The 20,212-nt window shown below is 39.1% G+C and overlaps 1 protein-coding gene across 1 annotated transcript in view; it reads right to left on the reverse strand.

The window, feature by feature from the left end:
• ADAMTS12 (ADAM metallopeptidase with thrombospondin type 1 motif 12) overlaps positions 1-20,212 on the reverse strand; it is a 159,564-nt gene that overhangs the window by 56,751 nt on the left and 82,601 nt on the right. The window contains 6 exon segments of the mRNA XM_085297693.1: positions 2,701-2,845; positions 3,834-3,977; positions 7,307-7,456; positions 9,606-9,730; positions 11,262-11,345; positions 13,305-13,501. Coding sequence (XP_085153819.1) covers positions 2,701-2,845; positions 3,834-3,977; positions 7,307-7,456; positions 9,606-9,730; positions 11,262-11,345; positions 13,305-13,501 — 845 coding nt within the window.

Below are 20,212 nucleotides of genomic sequence, written 5' to 3' on the forward strand. Positions count from 1 at the left end.
TTTCTGGCCATCTTCTATTTAAAATAGTTAAGCTCAGACACAAAGAGTGCCATCTCCAAATACTCTTATGTTTCCAGTTGGAACACAGTGTCTGAGGCTTTGCATCTCTGCGCATTTAGCTGCTTTCTGGTGATGTATACGTGTTAAAGGTTGCTTTGTAGTTCCCTACTTATTATAGTTTAAGGGCAGCACTGCTTAGCGACTCTTTGTGGAGCCACCATTATCAGGATGTAAAGGCAAAGCTACCCAAACGTTCTTGCTGATGAATTTGCTTTCATTGGGAACTTCATACTTATTTTTAGCTATTGTATACAGAACATGTCTGTGCTTTGTAGCATGTGAAGTGCATCCTCCACTGTTTCAAATGCCCAGAGAAAGGCACAAGCAAGTATCACAATGTGGATTTACACTGAATGCAGCTTTCCACGGGCAGTTACATGTTTACCCTGCGGAAGCACTCAGATTCCAAAATCTAGTATTTATGAAGGAAACTCATTATCTTTAAAAGATTTTTTTTCCATTTTAATCCCCACGGCTTTTCTTCATATTTAAGAATATTGAAATAATAGCAGTGCAAGAAAAAGCTTTGTTCRCTGCATATTTTGTGGAGGTAATAGCAATTTACGGCTAACGTGGACTCATTGTAAGTGATCTTATCAACCGCAGTACAGTATACACTCAATCTGTGAGATCAGGATCTGTGCCTCAGAGATCACTCTGAACACTCCCAAGTGAGTGAAAGATTTGGAGATAAGGAAAGGGCAATAAAATGAGAATTCTGAACTCCTAAAGCCTGTAGCGAGCTATGGATCCATCTACCACCTGGAATATTCACCCTCCAAGTTTACATTTTGCTTTCTTTTTCCTTATTAAAAGGACAGTACTTATGTATTTCATGTGATGCTCAGAGAACTAACTACCTAAACGGCTTGTGGAAATCACCATATGAATTCTAAACCTCTATTTCAGATCAATGTAACCACTGAACCCTTGGGCAACTTCAGCTAAATGCAGATTCTTCTCTTGAAAAGAATTTGTGGATAAAATTCAACCATATATTAAAAGTTATACAAGAAACGTAACTTGKTGAGTGAGTGTTAAGTAAATAGCGACAAGGCAAAGAATAGTTGGACTTCTTAGATAAAATGATTATACTGATTGTCCAGTATGCCCAGCAGACTACATTAATTCCGACTCCTTGGCAATGCAGTTACCTGCAAAGCACAGACCTTGCACTAAAAACTAAAATAAAATGATACTAATTAATTTACTGGCATTTGTCCAGCTGCAAGTTGGTTAATCAGGACATGCTGAATGTAAAGGCCTACTAGGTTCACACTCAAGGAGAGACACAACGAACCAATATTGCAAAATTACACTTCAATTTCCTATCTGTACCAACAGACAAATTACAGCAGCTGAGAAAACTGGAACAATAGGTAATGAAAGCAATCTTTCAATACATGCTTCAGATTCAGTAGGCGCAGTTCAACATTGCTAACCATTACAGCTGAGGAGATTAGTCATAAATAATTCCTCTAATAAGAGGGTAGATGAGGATGCATATGATTATCACAATGRAATAAGCAATCAAGATCTTCAGTCCCCAGTCCACAGCTGTACACAATACCTTGCCTAAAACACAATCCAGCGTTGTTGATAACCTCAAGGCACTACTTCTGCCACAGACCTTTTTTAACAGGCAGAGCAAATCAGGATACAGCCTGCAGCATTTGCTGAATAGTGCTGCCCAACAGTTAGGAAAACTTAGTGATCTCTTAGCTAGATTAGCATTTGAAACTACAGTTTCTGAAGTGTTCATCTATGTAAAATAATGCTGCACTGAGCCAAAMAGTGCTAAACAAGATAGGTACAGGTATAACAGCATAGCACTATACCTTAGCTGATTTTACTCTGCAGTACTTCCCGGGTCTTGCAGGGAGTTGTGCTGATGTGACTATACTGTTCCCATGCATCTCTACACAGCACTATCTTGCTGTGCTGTGAAGATAGTCCAATATTGGCTCCCTAAGGCTTATCTAAATTATCCACTGCCACATGAAAGTCTTTATGTTCTTTGAGACTGGATATAAAAATATCTATATATCTATATTTAATTTATATAAAGATCCTAACAAATATCTATCTATATTTAATCCACATAAAGGTTCTTTGAGGTATATAGTCTAAATAATGAAAAAAAAAATTCAGTCTATCAGAAGTCTGAAAAAACAGGATTTATAGGAAARGAGTAATGCCCTGTTTTTTTTTCAGGCAACCCCTCCTGGAAATGAAGATTTGTCCCCAATTAAATCATTGGTCAGTTGAAAGCTACGTTATTATAAGTGTTTTATTTTGGAAGATAGAACTTAATCTCTGTTGACAATTTACTTGAGATCAATATCATAAGTTTAAAACAAAATTACTTCTCCATTGAAGGGCAAGCATCTCACAATAGGTATGAGGCCAGATCTCATAAAGGACAAGGAATATACAGAGCAGACAGGGCAGTATCTCACTTCTGGGATCTCTGAACCGGAATCAAAACACCCTGTTAGGTTATGTCTGCACTACACGTCTAGTCTCTGAGACTCTGGATATGCTGCATTTGTGCTTGTAAGCTTCAGAAACTGCACTTCCACGCTGTTCAAAAAGCTTAAGCTCTCAATAGTGTAATGAAGAAAAACATACAGCACTTACATCCACATCTTCACAGAAAGTAGCGTTAGAACCATACTGAAGCTGGCACTGGTGATGTACRTCATAAATCACTCCGGGGGCAATGACTGGAGACTTCAGAACTTTTTTTTGGGGTATATCATCCAAACAGAATCCCCATCCTCGGCTTAAAGATGAAAATTGCAAATTAAAAAAATCACAACCACACCTTTTGAAACCYTTTTTTATACTGACTTTCAATATCTAATTATTAGCGGTAATTTTTGATATGGCCTTTGGTAATTATGCTTCCAGATTCCAGCTAAATTATGCTGAAGTGCTGCTAACAAACAGTACTCATTTCTCGTAGTTCATGAAACCTTAGAGATTATCAAAAAAATTGAAAAAAAAMCCCACAACAAACTGCCTGCAACAGAACAGCCAAGGTATCAGTAACAGTTAGACCAATGTCCCAATTCCACACTTCGGAGAAGGGTCACTGAAGTCTCCAAAAGCAAAGGAACATATGCAGTCGCTATATGTGCTGATGGCCCCGATACTGAGCAACTCTCAGCTGCTATCACCTCCTCCTACATCCGACAGATGAAATCCCTCTAACGACTCTTCATCTGGCGGGGTGTGTGTGTGTGTGTGTGTGTGTGTGTGTGTGTGTGTGTGTGTACACGTGTGTGTGTGTGTAGAGGCCAAATCTAGCCTGTCAAATTGGAAGTATCAGGAAGTCATTATGTTTTGCAGAGTGACTTCAAAGCATACTGCAGCCTCTGGTCAAAGTTATATCATAGTGCTGCTTTTAAAAAGAGTATGAATTTGGACTAGTCATTGAAGTCAAGCACATGTTGTGGCCAACAACGTTTGATGTCCCAACAGAGGGACGTATGTCCCTTCACAGAAAGGCTTCCTTCTTCCTGGTAACTGCAAGAAACTGCAGGTTGCACCAAACCTGAGCTGACATGACAAGACTGCAGTTCACTTTTAAGAAACCCAAGATATAATGGAGCTTTCCCCAATTACTAAGTGAGCAATAAGCTTGTGGTATGCCCTGCATGGGAATTAACTCAAATACTCTACAAAAAGGTAAATCTAATAAACTCCACTCAGATGGCTCATATACAGCTGTACTCATTCCAGTGAAGTGTTACACCCTGAACACTCACTCCAGAAAACGTGTGATGTATTCCTTGCTGCACGGAGACCAGGTGAGGGGAGTGGGATCGTACTGCAACTGCCGAGACATAATATATGGACGCTTTCCAATGGGCTCACAGTCATTCTCTTTTCCATCATGCTGGATACCAAAACTAGAGAGAGAAAACAAGAGTTAATAACTCTAGCTGACTGGTTTTATCAGAACACTCCTTACAGGTTCAACAGTATGTGTAAACAGATATTAGAGTTGCTTCCTCTTTTGGTTAGCTGTAGATACCTCTTTGCCAAAAAGTGCACAGAAGACCTAATTCAAAATCCACAAAAAATTCTTTCAAGCAGATCTGTTATGCAAAGCAATACTATAYGGCAGAAGCAAGTAACACTGTCAGAGACAATGCAGTATTTTTAAAGGAATCAGAACGCTATTGCACAATTTGGTTGGACAGAAGCAGGCAGTTTAAACCACAGGGTTATGTCAAAGCTGTTAGAACTAAGAGCATTTCCTAGCTTTTCGGTCCAAGAGCTACCTTCTTAGTAGCTCTCAGTTCTTGGTTCTAGCAGCTCTCCAGTTTCACAGGAAATCGGCATCTCTTGCCATCTGCTCTTCTTTCCCTTCTTCGCTGCCCATCATAGGGGAGAAATCTCAGCTTCAATGCCTTCTAGTTAGGTCTTTGATCCTTTTCTTCACCTGCTCTACTGGTTGAATGTAGCTGTAATCTGGCAATCAGATTTTTAACAACCAGATATTCAAGCTTTATATCCAAGGCAACTGCTTTTAATACCCTGCTGCAATATAAATTTGATAACAATTCAGAAGGAAAGGTCAYCATTGGAGTTATTAAGCCTCAGATACTCCAGCACTCCAACCTACACCTGGCTGGGCTAACGTGCCTACTGTGGGGTATCTGATGAAATCATTTATACATAGACAGGGGACGCTGGTAGTGGGATGCTTGCAGAGGCCAGATAAGACGCTGATGAAAAAAATATCAAAAGCAAAACTTGTTCCTAAAATTACTAGCTACATTTTACTCTTTGTTCCTTCCGCTAAGAACAAAGCAATTCTATTGACTAGCACAGTTATTTCTGACTCATACCACTTTCACTAAGATCAGGCTTTGTTACACTGTGTCATACTGTCTTACAACCACGCCTTTAATGCTTGTTTCTTTTCTAATCTCTTTTGCTGGATTTGGASGGAGACACTGTTTTCCAAACTGCTGAACATGCAGTGAATTAGCCGCCAACCTGCACTCCTTCTTACTATTTAACTTCCTCATATTGTGCCTTAGAGACAAGGAGACAGTCCTCCACAGCAAGTCTTCCCAACATGGTGTTCTCAGTCTTCTGTGACTTATTTAAAAGACCTCCTTATTCAACAGCTTGTAAAAGTCAGGAACATAAAGCTTTGGGTGGGATTCACTTGACTAAATGTAGCTGTCCCCAGGTCATCTCATCCTAAAGGAAACTATCTGAACCAAGTGAGGGAAACCACATCCTAAAAACACCTACTTCTCACCACTTACTGTAAAGGCAATAGATCTACAAAGACTTTGACACTTGCACTGTTAACATCTGAAGCTTCAGCTCATTACTTAATTGAGGATCACACAAAGATCTTCTAGTGAGTTCAAATCACTAAGACTTTGTTTCTGGAAAACAAAATTGTACCATGATTCTAATGATCCAAAAGCAGGGCATAGCTTCAGTCTGCACAAACTCCAGCAATGAGTCTGAGCGATAGAAGTGTGCCCCTCTAGTGACGCATAGTCCCTTTCCATGAACAGGGTCTACTGGCAGAGGAAGTGAGTGTATAGAGAGCCAGTATGAGGGAGAGTTACTTTTGGAATCATCATCTTCTGTTTCACCTGCAAGACCTATAGACTGCTGTCCATACTTGAACTTTGCAAGTATGCAACTATGTCTCCTAACCTGGCTTGGGTAACGATGGTTTTAGGTTAACTGCAAACCCTAGAGTATTCCATTTTTGTGCATGGAGACAACCTGTAAAAGCAAGGCCCTAAAACATTCCTGCAAATTCACCAGTATTCTGTCCTGTCAGCAGCACCATAGTCAGGACCAAATAACTCAATCTCAAAGGACTAAGATCTTATAGCGAATGATCACAGTATTATATTATTACACTACTTCCTTTCTGGCAATTGAGGTACTGAATGAAGAAAGACCAATTAATGGTTGATAGGATCAATATCTGAGTAACATTTGTATCAGATTTTATATCCCACCAGGAAATCCAGTCTTCATTTTGACTAGTAGTTGGATGCATAATAAAAGTTACGCGATTGTCGATACAGTAATGAACACGTCACCTAGCCAAGGAACACAGCCTAGTTGAAAAATGCAGGCATTGCACCCAAACTGAAGTACCCATGAGACAATATGCTATTTGGGAAAAAATGGTTCAATTCTGAAACGGATTTGAAACCACAGTGTTTCAGGTGAGTTTAATAAACCCACTAACCAACCAAAACATCTCAATCAATTTGGAAATACTGAGAAATCAAGTTGCTAGCAAAAAAATCCAAACTCAAAAAAAATAATTTAGCCATGTCTAAAACTAAATGCACAGGAACTTTACTTGACTTGATATAAGTGAATCCACAGTGGGAATATTAATATACAGCAGCTGCCCTGTTATTAAGAAAAATCCAAAGCGACTTCATTAGTTAGAAAGGAGACAGAAGACTTACTGCTTCTGTAAAGTTTAAGTGCTTGGAGATAGAAATGGTTTGTAGTTAATCTTCAATAATGAAATATGATGATGTACTATAAGTCATTTAATAATGATTTAATGAAATGTGTGTTTTATGCAAAAGTAAAGGAATGATTGGAGATCATATATACTATTCAAATAATAATTCAATATACACTTGGAAAAATGAGTATGTGAGAAAAGTTAAGGCATGAAAAGCATGCTTTAAGTGATGGCTCTTTGTAGCTTTATTATTTCATCCTGAGGAACTGCCTGGGCAGACCCTGTTAAAAGGAGTAAACTAAACAGCTGTAAATACAAACAACAGTCAAAAGCTGAAGAATGTCTTTCTTATTCCTCTGCTTGAAAAAAGATACACATAGTTTTTAATTTTAATAATAAAGAGACAGTAACTCACTCCTTGTTTGATTCCTGTTCGGCAGAAATGCAATTTTGCAGTGAAAATTACAGAGTAGGTGCTCGAATGGACAGCATTTCTAAAGTAACAAATATTCAACTGGTTCCTAACTAATCTCAATCTAATGCACCAGTCAATAGTTATTATTACAAAAAATACCTCCCCAAGGGTAAATGAGACATAAAAATTCTTTTTATTAGGAGGCTAAAACAAGACATATATGCTATTGTTTTTCTGGGGTGTGCAGATAGGCTAATGGCGTAGGTTTGAGAAAAAAAACAAACAATTTCAATAGTAGTGTACAAAAAAAAATTAAACTCAGTTGAGTCCCCCTTCACTTTCAACTATACCTGTGTCCCAGTTCATGAGCAATAGTGAATGCCAGCGGAAGGCCAGAATCTTCATTAATATTACAGCTTCTGTGAGGTTGACACATGCCCGACAGATGAGACAAACCTAAGGTTTCACACGGACGATTCATGCCGGCACAAATGTCCTTTCTAGAATCACAACAAAGACTTGCCATTAACAGAGCTTAAAAACAACTGCAGAATGTCACTTATACCGGACGGTAAGTCTCTGCCTCCTAATGTATCAGTGCTAACTTGCATTTTAAGCAAAGCATAGTTTTGTTAACATTTTTACAAACATATCCACAATGATATGCACTGGTACTGCTGTTACAGTATTATACTGCTGTCATTTATTGGACAATATTTATGTTGCAATAGTGCCTCAATATAAATGTTTATTCCCAACTCACGTAAGGAAAAGCTTTAAAATCTCCACCTCTGACAGATGATTTTGATTATAGTACATCTGAAGTTTGCTAGTGYATACCTGATGGTGAATGACGTGAAGAATTTCCTTTCTTCTAATTCTGCACAAGGATTTACRGGAATCAGAATAGTTTTACCTCTAACGACCCTACCTCAGCCTCTTTAATTTGCCATTAACTTTCTGAGCAGAATTTTCCCAAGTCTCCAGGTTTCTGTCTTCTGGAAACACTTTTAAGAAAACTTCTGCCTTTGTTTTCTCAGTCTGAGCAGACTTCACTTTGGGCATGGGACTCACAGGCAACTGGCAGCTGATGTGCTGCTGCAGAAGCAGCCCTGGGCTACTGTGGTGGCAAAATCCCCGTAAGCTGTTCATGCCAACAGTTTCCTTCCCCCAGCAGTGGCTGTTTCCCTGAGGAAACCAGTGAATTGTGCTGCTTCACTGCCATGATTAAGCAACTGAGCTCAGGCTGAAACCAGGCTCTTTAGTCAGAGGAAAAAAAAAAAAAAAAAAAAAAACACACCCAATGTAGCTACATGCCTTCCAGTCTGCTAAAAGAAATGAAAGAGAGCAATGTGTGTTTTGCCCCTGGACAGGAAAAGCCCTAATGCCAACCCCAAAGTCCATAAGCTATCAAGGAGGAAAGGAGACAGATCCCCAGTTCAGTCGGAGCAGGCTGAGGGAAGTAAAGCCTAATCCCAGGCTCGTCAGCTGTGAAACAGCCCACTGTGACAGTGTTCTCTCCCAGGGTAAATGAGTGATTTATTAAGGAGAGGAGCAAGGATTCATATCCTGTGTATCAGCACTGCCGGGTGCAACGCGTGTGCAGCCACTCATGGGATGACAGGCTGGCTACGTTATCTCTCTAGCACCTCTTATGCAAGCTTCGTTCAAATTAATAGTCTGAAGCCTGTTTACTGGGAGAAGCATTCTGAGCCTTCTTTTTCTCATTCTTATTTTAATATTTGCTGATCCTCTTCTTTAAGTACCTAATCCTAAGTACCACTTAGGATTTTTTTTTCTTTGGCCTTCCAGACATTTTTAGCTTAAGATTTGTTTGTTTGTTTGTTTAAAGACTTGTATGCTGGTTGGATCAGTTTTTATGGACCTGTAAAATTTCTGTTTCATGCTCTGCCACAAACACCTTGCGTAACCTCAGTCAACACCTTTAAGGTTTCTGTGCCCCAGTTCCTTACGCTAAAAAAAAAAAAAAAAAAAGTCTCTGTCTAAATATAAGATCATGCAATATCTTTAAGTACCGCTTATATCTAAAAATCATAAAATTTAAAGCTTAAAAATAAATTGCAGCGCACAAAGTATACTTCCACTCTGAAGTGCACCTCTATATTACTGTAGGGTTTGTCATTATGTTGTTATGTTCATCTACATGCTAGACTGCTTTGGTATATATTCCTCTATGAAGAATACACTAAATGAGACAGGATCAAGTGGGAAAAATGACCCAAGGTCCTTTTGTCCCTGAGAGACTGCTAATCTCTGCGGACACACAGATCTCAATTTCCTGACTAAGATGCATTGCCAATAAAACACCCACATACATATATAAAGCACTATATGTACTTTGAAAGCAAATGAAAATGAGCCCTTTTAAAAGGTACAGCAGGTCTAACCTTAACCACATGCTTTTATACTGTAGCTCATGTACTCCACCTGTATGAGTGCCATGCACACTCAACATTAGGTTATTTTTGTATTAACATTGTGTCTCAGCACATCTTCATCAGGTAGGCCTCTTTACAAGGTTCAGTGCAGGACGAACTAAAAGATGGTATGAGTCTATAAACAAAAAAATATCAACAAAAGAAACACAACWGAACAGTCTGCCACTTATCTGCTGAACTGCTATCATACCTGGTTAGGAGGACAGCTACGTCATGGTGTGCAGGGTTGACATCACTCTTGGGGTTGACACTTTTTTGCCATTTGCAGAAGCTGGCTAATGTCTTATCAGCATGGTGAACTATCTTCAAGCCTTGCTAACAGGAAATGAAGGAAAATATTATTCTAAAGASAACACTGCATTGCAATGACACATCAGGAACACTAGCTGTGAAGCTGAATAAAGTCATTGAAATGCAACTGATTACAGTTTTGCTTGAAGCTAGAACCATCACTAGGAACAAGGACATCTATTTATCTAATGTCTTGAATATTAAGTTAAAATTTTGTTATCTTTTAAATGGTGTTGGTAAAGATAAAAAGGCAGAATTCTGTATTTCTTTTTTAAGTGAGCTTCATAAAAACCAAAACTGAATTTTCTAACATTTTATTTGCTCTTTAAAGTAAGTTTTCCTCTTGGTGTAAAGAAGGCAAAAATGAATTGGTGTATGACTTCATGTCTATCACTCCTAATGCTGGGTGAACAATCACATAGTTAGGGAATAATTTACACATTTAAGGGTGTACTACTTTTACAATACTTCTCAATTACAAAAAGAGACAATGCAYTTCATAGATGTTTCTTCTTCATCTTGTGATTATATAGTATACATTCAAGTTACAGAAGTTTCTTCTGTGGTATAAAGTATGCAACACCACTGTTGCTTCCAACACTGCCATGCTCAGCTCATCAGGAATTCATTGCTTATTTTTAAAGCTGCCACTGAAACTTCGCAACTAAATTTTATTGACGGATACCATGGACTAACAGGACAGCCTAACTGTCCTGTTAGAAAGTGAACTACATTTTTTGCCCTTTACATCAAGGGCTAGTTGTGTAAATTAGGCTAATGATTATTCCTCAAGGCACAGCCTGCCTCCATTGCTTGGTTCACTGCCTTCAATAGCTTTGGATCCATCTGGCTTGTGGTCTTACACCGTAAGCCACTGAGAACAATCCCCTCATTGTGCTTCTGCAGGTAGAGTAGGCTATATCATGCACAGAGTTTTAAAAAATGACTAGTAAAACGATGACTAGTAAAATGGTAACAATTGGCATGTATTTAAGCATGTAGCACAATATTTGTGAATGACAGACATACCAAATCACTAATACGTGGTTAGTTTAGAGCTTTTTATTCCTTGTTTTGGAGTTTTGAAAGAGATCTGCAGAGGAAAATGTGTATTGCAGCTGAATAAAAATAGATTTACTTCTTTAGAGACCTGTAAACACTCTAGCCTTATACTCTACAACTCTATTCAGGTAATGTTGGGAGATTAGACCGTGAGTGATGACACATTAATTTCCGGTTCTCATCTACTCCTCCTTATCAGCCCATATTCTTTTGACACTAGGGGGATTCCATTTCGCTATTCCTAATCATTTTATTTTAATTGCATTTTCCTTGAGGATTTTATGCAGGAGTATCTGAAGTCATAAGCCTAATACGGTGCTATCCAAGGCAGCATTTATCTTAAAAACAGGTATGCTAAAGTCAAGAGATTAATAGAAGAATCAAATGAACAAATTATTTCAAGCAAACAAACCCTCTTCACCCTAATTATGCCTCAATGCATTGAAATACCAAGTTTTTTAACTTAACATTTTGAGGAAAATAAAAATCTTACCTCCTCCTCCTCGAAGAGGATGAGCCGGACCAGTACAATGTGAATTGCATTGCCAATGCTTGGATCATGGAACAGCCCTGTGACCTGTGCCAGAGCCAGGAGGTATGAGATTAACTGAATCCTCTACAGTAGAACAGAACTTCAGAGAAAAAATATGACGTTTACTTTAAGCACACTGTCCATCTTTGAGTTTTGGGGTTTTCTTTGTTTTTATACTCACACTTCATTGAAAGTTTACTGAAATGCAGTAACTGTTACAAGCTACTGCAACAGGCAGCTCTGCCAAACGAGTGAAGATACAGGGTTTGGCAGAAGTTGCTAATTTAATGAGAAAAAGCATAGACTTCCACACCAAAGATCATTTTACGTCCACTTCTCTTGCAGAAGAATTCATCAGCTCTGGGCCTGCATCCCTCACTGTCATTTCAGTCACTTCAAAGTTCTTGACAAACATTAGCAGAAAAAAAGCAACATCTACTGTCACTCAATACTAATGCAGAGGTCCACTCAGGGTGCAACAGAGCAGCATATCAAATCTTCATGTTTTGATTTGATAAGAAGAAACTTCTGCCACAATGAAGCAAAAGGAAGCCAGTATTTTAGGCAAAAGGTTATCAGTTAAATGATGGATACAGTTGTGTTTTCACAGCACAGAAGAGGATGCTAAGAGGAAAAGGAAAGATAATGAATTCACACAAAAAACAACCAGAACATTAGGACAAGAATTGAACTCAGYAAAAGCCTGGCTCAAACAAAATACAGCAATATCATAGCAATGTCAAATCAGGCAGGAAGAAAGGGAACCAGAACAGAAAATAGCCAGAATCTCTCTACATGAAATATCTCATACATCACAAGAAATACAAATAGATAAAATAGATTGTGTTCGGGTCAAAACTGTTTTGGAGAAGACCATTAAAGGATGCATTACTGAGACAAAGTGGATCTGCTGCTTTTGAGTCTGACTTAGATATGGGTCTTTTTCATGGTATTAGACTGGAAATTGAATCACTGTAGGTAACCTTAACAATTCAGGTACAGACTGTACAGAAAATGGTAATACCTGTTTGTTCCTGAATGTGATAATGATAACATTTTATTCCACATATTGTCCCTGTGTGGACAAAATCTTGCGTAGTCAGATCAGCCTGGTGCTTGTTTACTGAGGCTCATTGCCTCACTAGCTAGTCAGACAGTTCATCACACAGCCAGGCGTATATTGTATAAACATGAGGGATAGATCAGATACCATGCCTAGAATTTACATTGTGATTTGTTTCATAGCTATAACATACAAGTCAGAAGAGAAGGACATAGGAGAAGACATCCTCAACATATTCTGCAAGGCCAATACCTCCTATAATAGAGATAATAACATAAAACATGACCTGCACACAGCATCATGAAACACTTACTTTTTTGGGGGGTCAATGTATTTTGAAATTTGCCACACAAGGACACATTAAAAGTTAAACTTTTTTTTAATTTTAATGTGACTTTACTACAGGCAAGCTACTGCTCTATTCATCTGGAAAGAAACAGTACTTTTTCAAGTCTGCAATGGAAGTGACAGAAAGAAAGTAATCATTCGGAAAAAGAAAAAACAAAAACAAGTACCAATTATATAAGTAAACATGTCATTTCTGTTAGGTACAAACCTACATACTAACTGTTTTGGCTGAACTTTATTTTAATAAAAGCATATCCCTCTAAACTGAACAACCATCAAAATGCTAGAACAGAGCTTAAAATTACTACAATTTCCAGTGGGCTCTAGGGTGCCTTTCATTCACAGACATGGAAAAAAATTCATATGCTTAAAATCATAGCACTTCTCTGTTACCGCAGCTGCTAACCCTAAATTATCAATGAGCAGCAAAGATGCTTAAAAAGATACATGATACTTTTAATTAGAATATATGAAACATACTCCATTTCTTTCAGTAAACTACTGTTATAGTTGTTTCAGGGTGATTGGTAACACAATCATTAAAATTGGCTTCATTCACCTAACTGAAAAAAAAAAAAGAACACTGTACATACCATATTCATGATAGTGAGGATATACGATTCCACATGGTCACTTCCATGATATTCAACCATCTTACTGTCTGCAACCACAAGCGTCTCCACCCATCGTTCCTTGCTGACAGAGCGCCGAGAAACCTTTCTGATAGTAGTGTGATTTCGTTCCCATCTCTCCCTTTGATGTTCTTGGCTTTGGAAAAAACTGAAGGTATCTGGAAAGGTAACAAGCAATGAGGACTTCAAAATGTTTTCAAGCCTGATTTACATTGTGTATGACTGTACTACTTGTAGATAGAACGGCAGCATCACAGAATCAAGGAACAGTTGAGTGGGTTGGACCATTGGCTGGAAGAGACTTCTGGCTGCCACCTACTCGATTTGCTCAAAGCAGGACCAACTTCAAAATGACATTAACTGGCTGAGAGCTCTCCCCAGTGAAGTGCTAAGTATCTCCAAGGATGAACTAAACAGCACTCTAAAATACATATCCAAAAGTTACCCCCCCACACTCAAAACACCAGAGATTAAGATACTAGACACAGAGCTAAGCTAAGAAAAACAAATTGGGAATGCCTTTTTCAAGGAATTTTTGCTCTGTGGTTTGGTTCAGAACTTTCTAATGACACCAGTTTATAGTTTCAGATAAGGGATACTCTGTCTCCACATGGCACCTTTATTCTCAGTGGCATGGTAATTTAAACTTAGTACATGCCATTTGTTTTGTACATGCAAAATATCGCCGCAGAAACCCTGAAGAGCAAGAATGCTTCACCAGCAGGTGTCATCTGGATACCAATGAGGCAAATGGCTGAAGGCTCCTCAGCTGTCATGTTGTCTGACTAATAGGTAAGAAGTTTAGTGCTTCCACTCTTAATATTGGGATCTATGCATATAAATCCTTTGGGAAAGTGCTCTTGCTCTTTAAAGTTGCTAGCAACCTTGCACTGTGCTCCGTGGGGCTAATTACTCCTTCACTCTAGCTTTGAGGGCCAGTTGGCTCTGCTAACAGGGAAATACTGGGAACATGCATACATCTAGGCCTGAAAATGAGATGAGAGATGCCAGTTCAAACAGCAACTGGTGGCATTTTTCTAGCCAAGAAACCAAAGAAACACTTCTGTGGGTACCAGGGTTTCCCAAGTCTTGGGAAGAATCAGAAATGTTTGTTATTTTGATAGATACTGCTGAAGTCCTTTGGCATCTCATTTGCAGAACAGGATGTCTTTACTGTAGACTGTGCACATGTGCTGGCCAGCAGCATGGCTCTTGATTCAAAGTGCTCACAGCCTGTTCATCATCATCTGCACCTCCCAACACTACTCAGTGGCAGGGGGCAATTATCCAGCATCACCTCCACCTCCCAGCACCACACAGCGCTGAGGGACAGCTATCCACATCACTCTTCCCTTTAAGTACAGATGACTTTGCAGCTAGGTCTCAAACTCCTGGGTTCACATTGGCAGAAGATCTGTTAAACCTGTATCATGAATGCACTGTTTGCCCTTCAGAAGAATTAAGTTCAACCAGAAGGTACCACTGGGGCTTATGTATCTACAATGTGTGCAACCATTTGACTATTAATGATGTGTACATCTGTTAGTACGAAAGGTAATTGGTATCTTGGCTTATGGTATACATGCAGCAGAATATGCACATGTCTTTAGAAGTGGGCTCTCTGAGGTCAGTCTGAAAGTTGCCTAGAAAAAGAAATGCTGGTACTGATAATACATTGGAATTGGAATATGCCATATTAATAATCAAAACTACAGCAGCTACACTACTCACATTTAGAACTGAGCTACAATACACAACTGTGCACTGCACAAGAACTCCATTAGCTAACAGACATTATCATCAGTTAGCATTGCGTTGTAGCACCATTTAAGGACTTCAGAAAGCACCAGACAGGTAGCACTGAGAAGAGCACATACATACAAGGTTACCTCAAGCAGATTCATTCTATTAAACAGGTATCTGTACCTCCTTGGACAGCTTTTTAAAGTATACTGTACAAAGCTGAATTAATATACTATGCAGGACATCTAGTATTCCATACTGTGGATTCAGAATATAATAAATTAGTAAATAATAGTTGTAAGTACATTTTTTGGACTACTTGGGCAAAAACAGGAAGATTTTCGACCTTCTTGACAAGGTCGACAGTGTAAAAACTGACTGAATATAAGAAAAGTCTGAATAATATAAAAGAATTCATATAAATCTGCAAGCTTCTATTTTTTACTATCCATACATTGTAAGAATAAAAGTGTAACTATACTGATTCCCTTGTGGTTACCAACCCAAATCACTGTCAGTAACACCCTATGCACTCAGGCTGTATCCAGTAGATATGTCAACTGGTAAAAATGTTAGTCAGTGAAGAAAGTTCCCTTCTCACCAAGCCAAGGAACGCAATGAGAGGCATGCATCTTTGTATCAATCTTGAAGAATGAGCTGCATGGAATACTAGCTTTTTTATGTACAGAACATACTTTGCAGTATAAGAAAATAAAGATTTCCTTCCCCTCTGTTATGTTTTTCTAAGGGTAGGATAATGGTCCTAACGGATAATGGTAACTCTTAAGGCAACTCCATAATGCTAAGCTGCAGTATCATTCCTGCTGCCACCCTCAAGTTTTGATAAGTTACCTTAATAGTTACCCCTATCAGGGGCTATTAATGAGTTGCATTCATTGCTCTGTTTTGTACATTTGTGTGGTTTTCAACTTTTTGTTTTTTAATGAAGTGCAGTTCACAGTATCTACGTTTTATCAAGGCATTTTTTCACTAAGAAAAACCTTCCCCACTGCTACCTGAACAGAATATTTTGGCCAGGCTGCTAGCAAAGTGATTTGTTTCTGCCCAAAGGAAACATCACATCAGTTGTCAGGCTTTGTATTTGCATCCAACAAGGAGTTTTACTTATTGTCGGGACAGGTGATAGCTCTGGACCCAAGGAAGATAAAAATGTTTAAAGCCAGCCAGACTGCAGCAGTGAACAACCCTCAGGGAAGTAACATCCCAGTTAAGTGTGAGGCTATGATTACCGCAAAACCTCAGAAATGAGACTCGAGTTGTGAAAATTAATGCCAGAGAACAAGAAGGTGCCTCAGACAAAACTCTCTCCTCAATGATGGTCTGGGTAGTGCCTGCACTGAAAGGGATCAAGGGACTCACCTAAGAATTGAATCCCAGGCGTTCAAGTCTCCTGACAGCTTTTAAGTTGGGTGAAGCAGGGAGAGAACCTCTTCAATACACACTAGCACATCAGCAGTTACGAAGCATAGTTCTGCTGTTACATCTCCACAAACGATGGCTGCTTTATCAAGCTTTTTGTTCTGAAGCAAAATAAACTCATTTTCCTTTTACCTTATATTAGTGAAGTGCTGCAAATGATTTCTGCTTAGCTAGAAAGTCATAGAAAATTCTAATCTAGAGTCCACAAGTTCAGGGAGAGTCAATACAAAAAGACTTTCTCCCCCACCCTCCCATGATAAATGCTGACCAAGGAATATTCTACAAGAAGGAGAAGCAAGAAAAGGGGATACCTGAATCCTGAGGGTTTCCATGAATGTTTGAAAAAGAGATGTAAGTATAGTTCTGGAATCATAAGCAACAGAAACAAAGGTAGTGCTGAAAGGATACACAGAATAGTCCAAAACCAAGTAAAATGTAGGTTGGTACGGATCTCAGCTAATAAACTGCATGAAATGCAACCAGAAGTATTCAGATGTTTCTATCTATTATGGGAGAAAATTTCGCTGATATTAGGTTATTAATTAAAAACATGATTCAGCCAAATAGGTCACCTACAGTGTTACAGAGGTCATACATGATATCCAGCCATATCGCTGCATATCCAGCAAAAATGAGGCAGATGACAAGATTTCATCAACTTCCAACCAGAACTGGCTGAAAAAATTTCATCTAAGAGCTTTGTTTTCTTAGAAACCCAAAGTTCGGTTTTTCTTTTCTTTTCCTTAAAAAAAAAAAAAAAAAAAAAAAAAAAAAAAAAAAACCTAAAAAAATAAAGACTGTCCCCTGAAACTATCCACAAATGCCACCTGTCTAGCTCAACATATAGTATCATTAACTCTGGGTTACGAGGGAAGATTTTTGTTATCTGTAAGCCTGAACAGGCTTACAGGAACAGGTGTGTAGAAAAATAGCAGTATAACAACTTCTACAGCACAGGTTAACAATGCATGGCTTATATGCAGRAAAGTTGCATTTTCTCTTTTAGTAAATCAACTTAATTTGTCATTAGATGACAAAAGAATTATAGTGTTATTTTATTAGCTCCTCTAAAGAAAGAGCTTTCTAACCTTTAAACAGCAACATTGATAGCTTCACTATAAAAAGCAATTAATTTTTTCAATTTGAACATCACATCTGCTCAAAATTTTGCTCCATTGGAGGTTTTTTGTTCAATTTCCCCCCCCCCCACAAAAGTCCCTTAGAGAACAGGTATGACTCACCTCACTTAAAGGCATTCTATAGAATTTTCCATTTCAAAGGTCTCTTTCACCTCTGTTTCCTGCAGGTGTTGCTCACGGAAGAATGCAAGCAGCATACCGCGCAATGCAAGGAGACCTCAAGGTGCTAACTGCACACAGCCACTTCTAACATCTTTGGGGATACAGAGGGCACTTTGAGGAAGCAAGGTGAAAATGTCTGTAAATTCTCAGGAGAGGAGAGTGAAGCCTAGAGACATAATACAACAGCACAGATTTGTATCTTCACTTTCTCTCCCCACCTCCTGTCTCTTTGCACAAGAGCTCTTCCACTTTTACTGCTCTGTATTATTCACAGTCGAAATACTAGCTCTCCAGACATGAGGTACGAAAAATGCTGGGGATGTTAGAATAATAAATCCCACACTGTTCAGGAATTTCTACATCACAGTTATTCTCATAGTCTTCACTACACAGACATTTTCCTAAGATACGTCTTTAGTTTAAGTATAAACAAATAGACTGTAGTTTTGGGTAAGTAGTGGAGTCAGTAAGCACTGAAACCCCATCACTGTATAATTCATAAACATACGAAATCATCACTAACTACAGAGATTAACCTAGTGCTAAAAAGAACAGAGAAGACAGTCCAACTGTAGACTAAATAAAGGAAAGGCAGACAAGTGACTCAGCTGACAAATATTAAGAGAAAAGAAATTAGCAGAGTTTCATGAAAACTGAGTATTATCCAACAACCGTTGAATCARATCTAATAAGGACTTGGGAATGTCCAAGGAAAGTGCTCTAGCCACCACGCTTCTAGACAAAGAAGGCAGCACTCTTTCCTCCTTTGCTCATGTTTTGCGAAAGCGCAGGTTTCGTTCTAGGGCGTGAATCCCCATTTCTGATGGGCAATCCTAGGCAAATTGCCTGTATCTTTGAGAGAGGTGGAAGATGAGACACGCACTGATCAACATTTTTCAGCAGCTAACTCCCAAACAGCACATTGCCTTTTTGAGTTTCTACCCATAAACAGTAACCTTCTCCATCTCTACAGGGAGAGATGTCAGCACAGGCTTCTRCCCAACCCTTCAGTCTGGTGAGCCCTGCACCAAAATGCCACTAGGGCCTGGAGCCACAGGTCTCATTCCACACACCCTGAAAGCAGAGAGCTGCAGGAGCTGGCGGTGGACAGATGATACCAGGTCCCCCTCAGCGCTCCAGCAGCCGAGGTTGGAAGGACCAGATCTCATCCCTGACAGGGATCTYATCCCTGACAGGTCAAGTGAGGCCAGACTCCATGGCCACGGCCGCCTCTCCTTTTCCCACGGCCAACAGCAACCCGTATAACCCAGCAGCCCACACAGGCTCTTGCCCACACTCAGCAAGCAGGTACAACAGGGATTTGGGTTGAATTGTCCAAGATTCACATGCAGTTCAAGAATCAGCGACCTGCCTCTTGCCTTCTAGGAGGAAGGCAACTGCAGCTTTCCTGCTATGATCACTGGCAATACTGGTAAACTGGTATGTTTGGTCAGCAAATTCCTAGCTTGCTCTGTTCCAAAATGCAGCAGACTGCTTGCTAGCAGTATACATTGTCTTGAGCAGCACAGTATCATCACCCTGAGTAACCATAAGAACTTCTTATTAATGTACAAAATTCAGGAAAGCAACAGCTTATTCYATACAATATGTGAACTCTTTCCCCTTTTCTAACTCTGTCTGCTAAAATAAATAAGGCAGAACGACAGTAGTTCTGAATACTGACAGTGTAAGAGGAAAGGCTCACACATCCTTACACAGAAAAGCTGCTGTAAAACAAGGAAGAAATAAAGCACATGAATTTAAAAACAGAATAGGTATCTAAAGCTCTTTTTGAACATTTCTGAACAGACTAAGCTAAATCACACAATTGCTTTCGAGTGTCAAACAACACTGTTCACATAGAGAACTATTACAGCTATTTAATCACATATTTCCCCATGTTGACAAGCTCCAAGATCAACAAAGACAACCCCATGAGGGCTCAACAAAAATAAATACAGAAAAAGAAAACTTGCAAGCTTTGTTAGCTTCAACATTCCCGCTGTCAAAAATACGAAGTATCAAACAGTGGAGTCACACCACTTAATATAGAATGAAGCTAAAATTGGATCTGTGATGACTGATGCACTGAATCAGATACTGCTGCTAAGTGTGTCTGCCACACGTTACCAYGCAGGCTGGAAGGACAGAACAACACATATCCTGAGCCACTAGCATCAGAAGATGTACAGAGAACATCATCATGAAAAACAACTACATCTAGAGCTGCCTGCCTATGTCTTACAACTAGAATTTTCCTTCTGTCTGAATCTTTTGATTTTTTCCCCCCCAGGGGTGAACCCAAGGCAAAACAATTCCAAATTTTTTCAAATTTTCTTAATGGGAAAACCTTGCTCCTTCCTTCTTAACTCCAGTATTTTTTAT

This window comes from Rhea americana, unplaced genomic scaffold (assembly GCF_003343005.1).
Source record: "Rhea americana isolate MKP2758 unplaced genomic scaffold, rheAme1 scaffold_13, whole genome shotgun sequence".
Taxonomy (NCBI): domain Eukaryota; kingdom Metazoa; phylum Chordata; class Aves; order Rheiformes; family Rheidae; genus Rhea; species Rhea americana.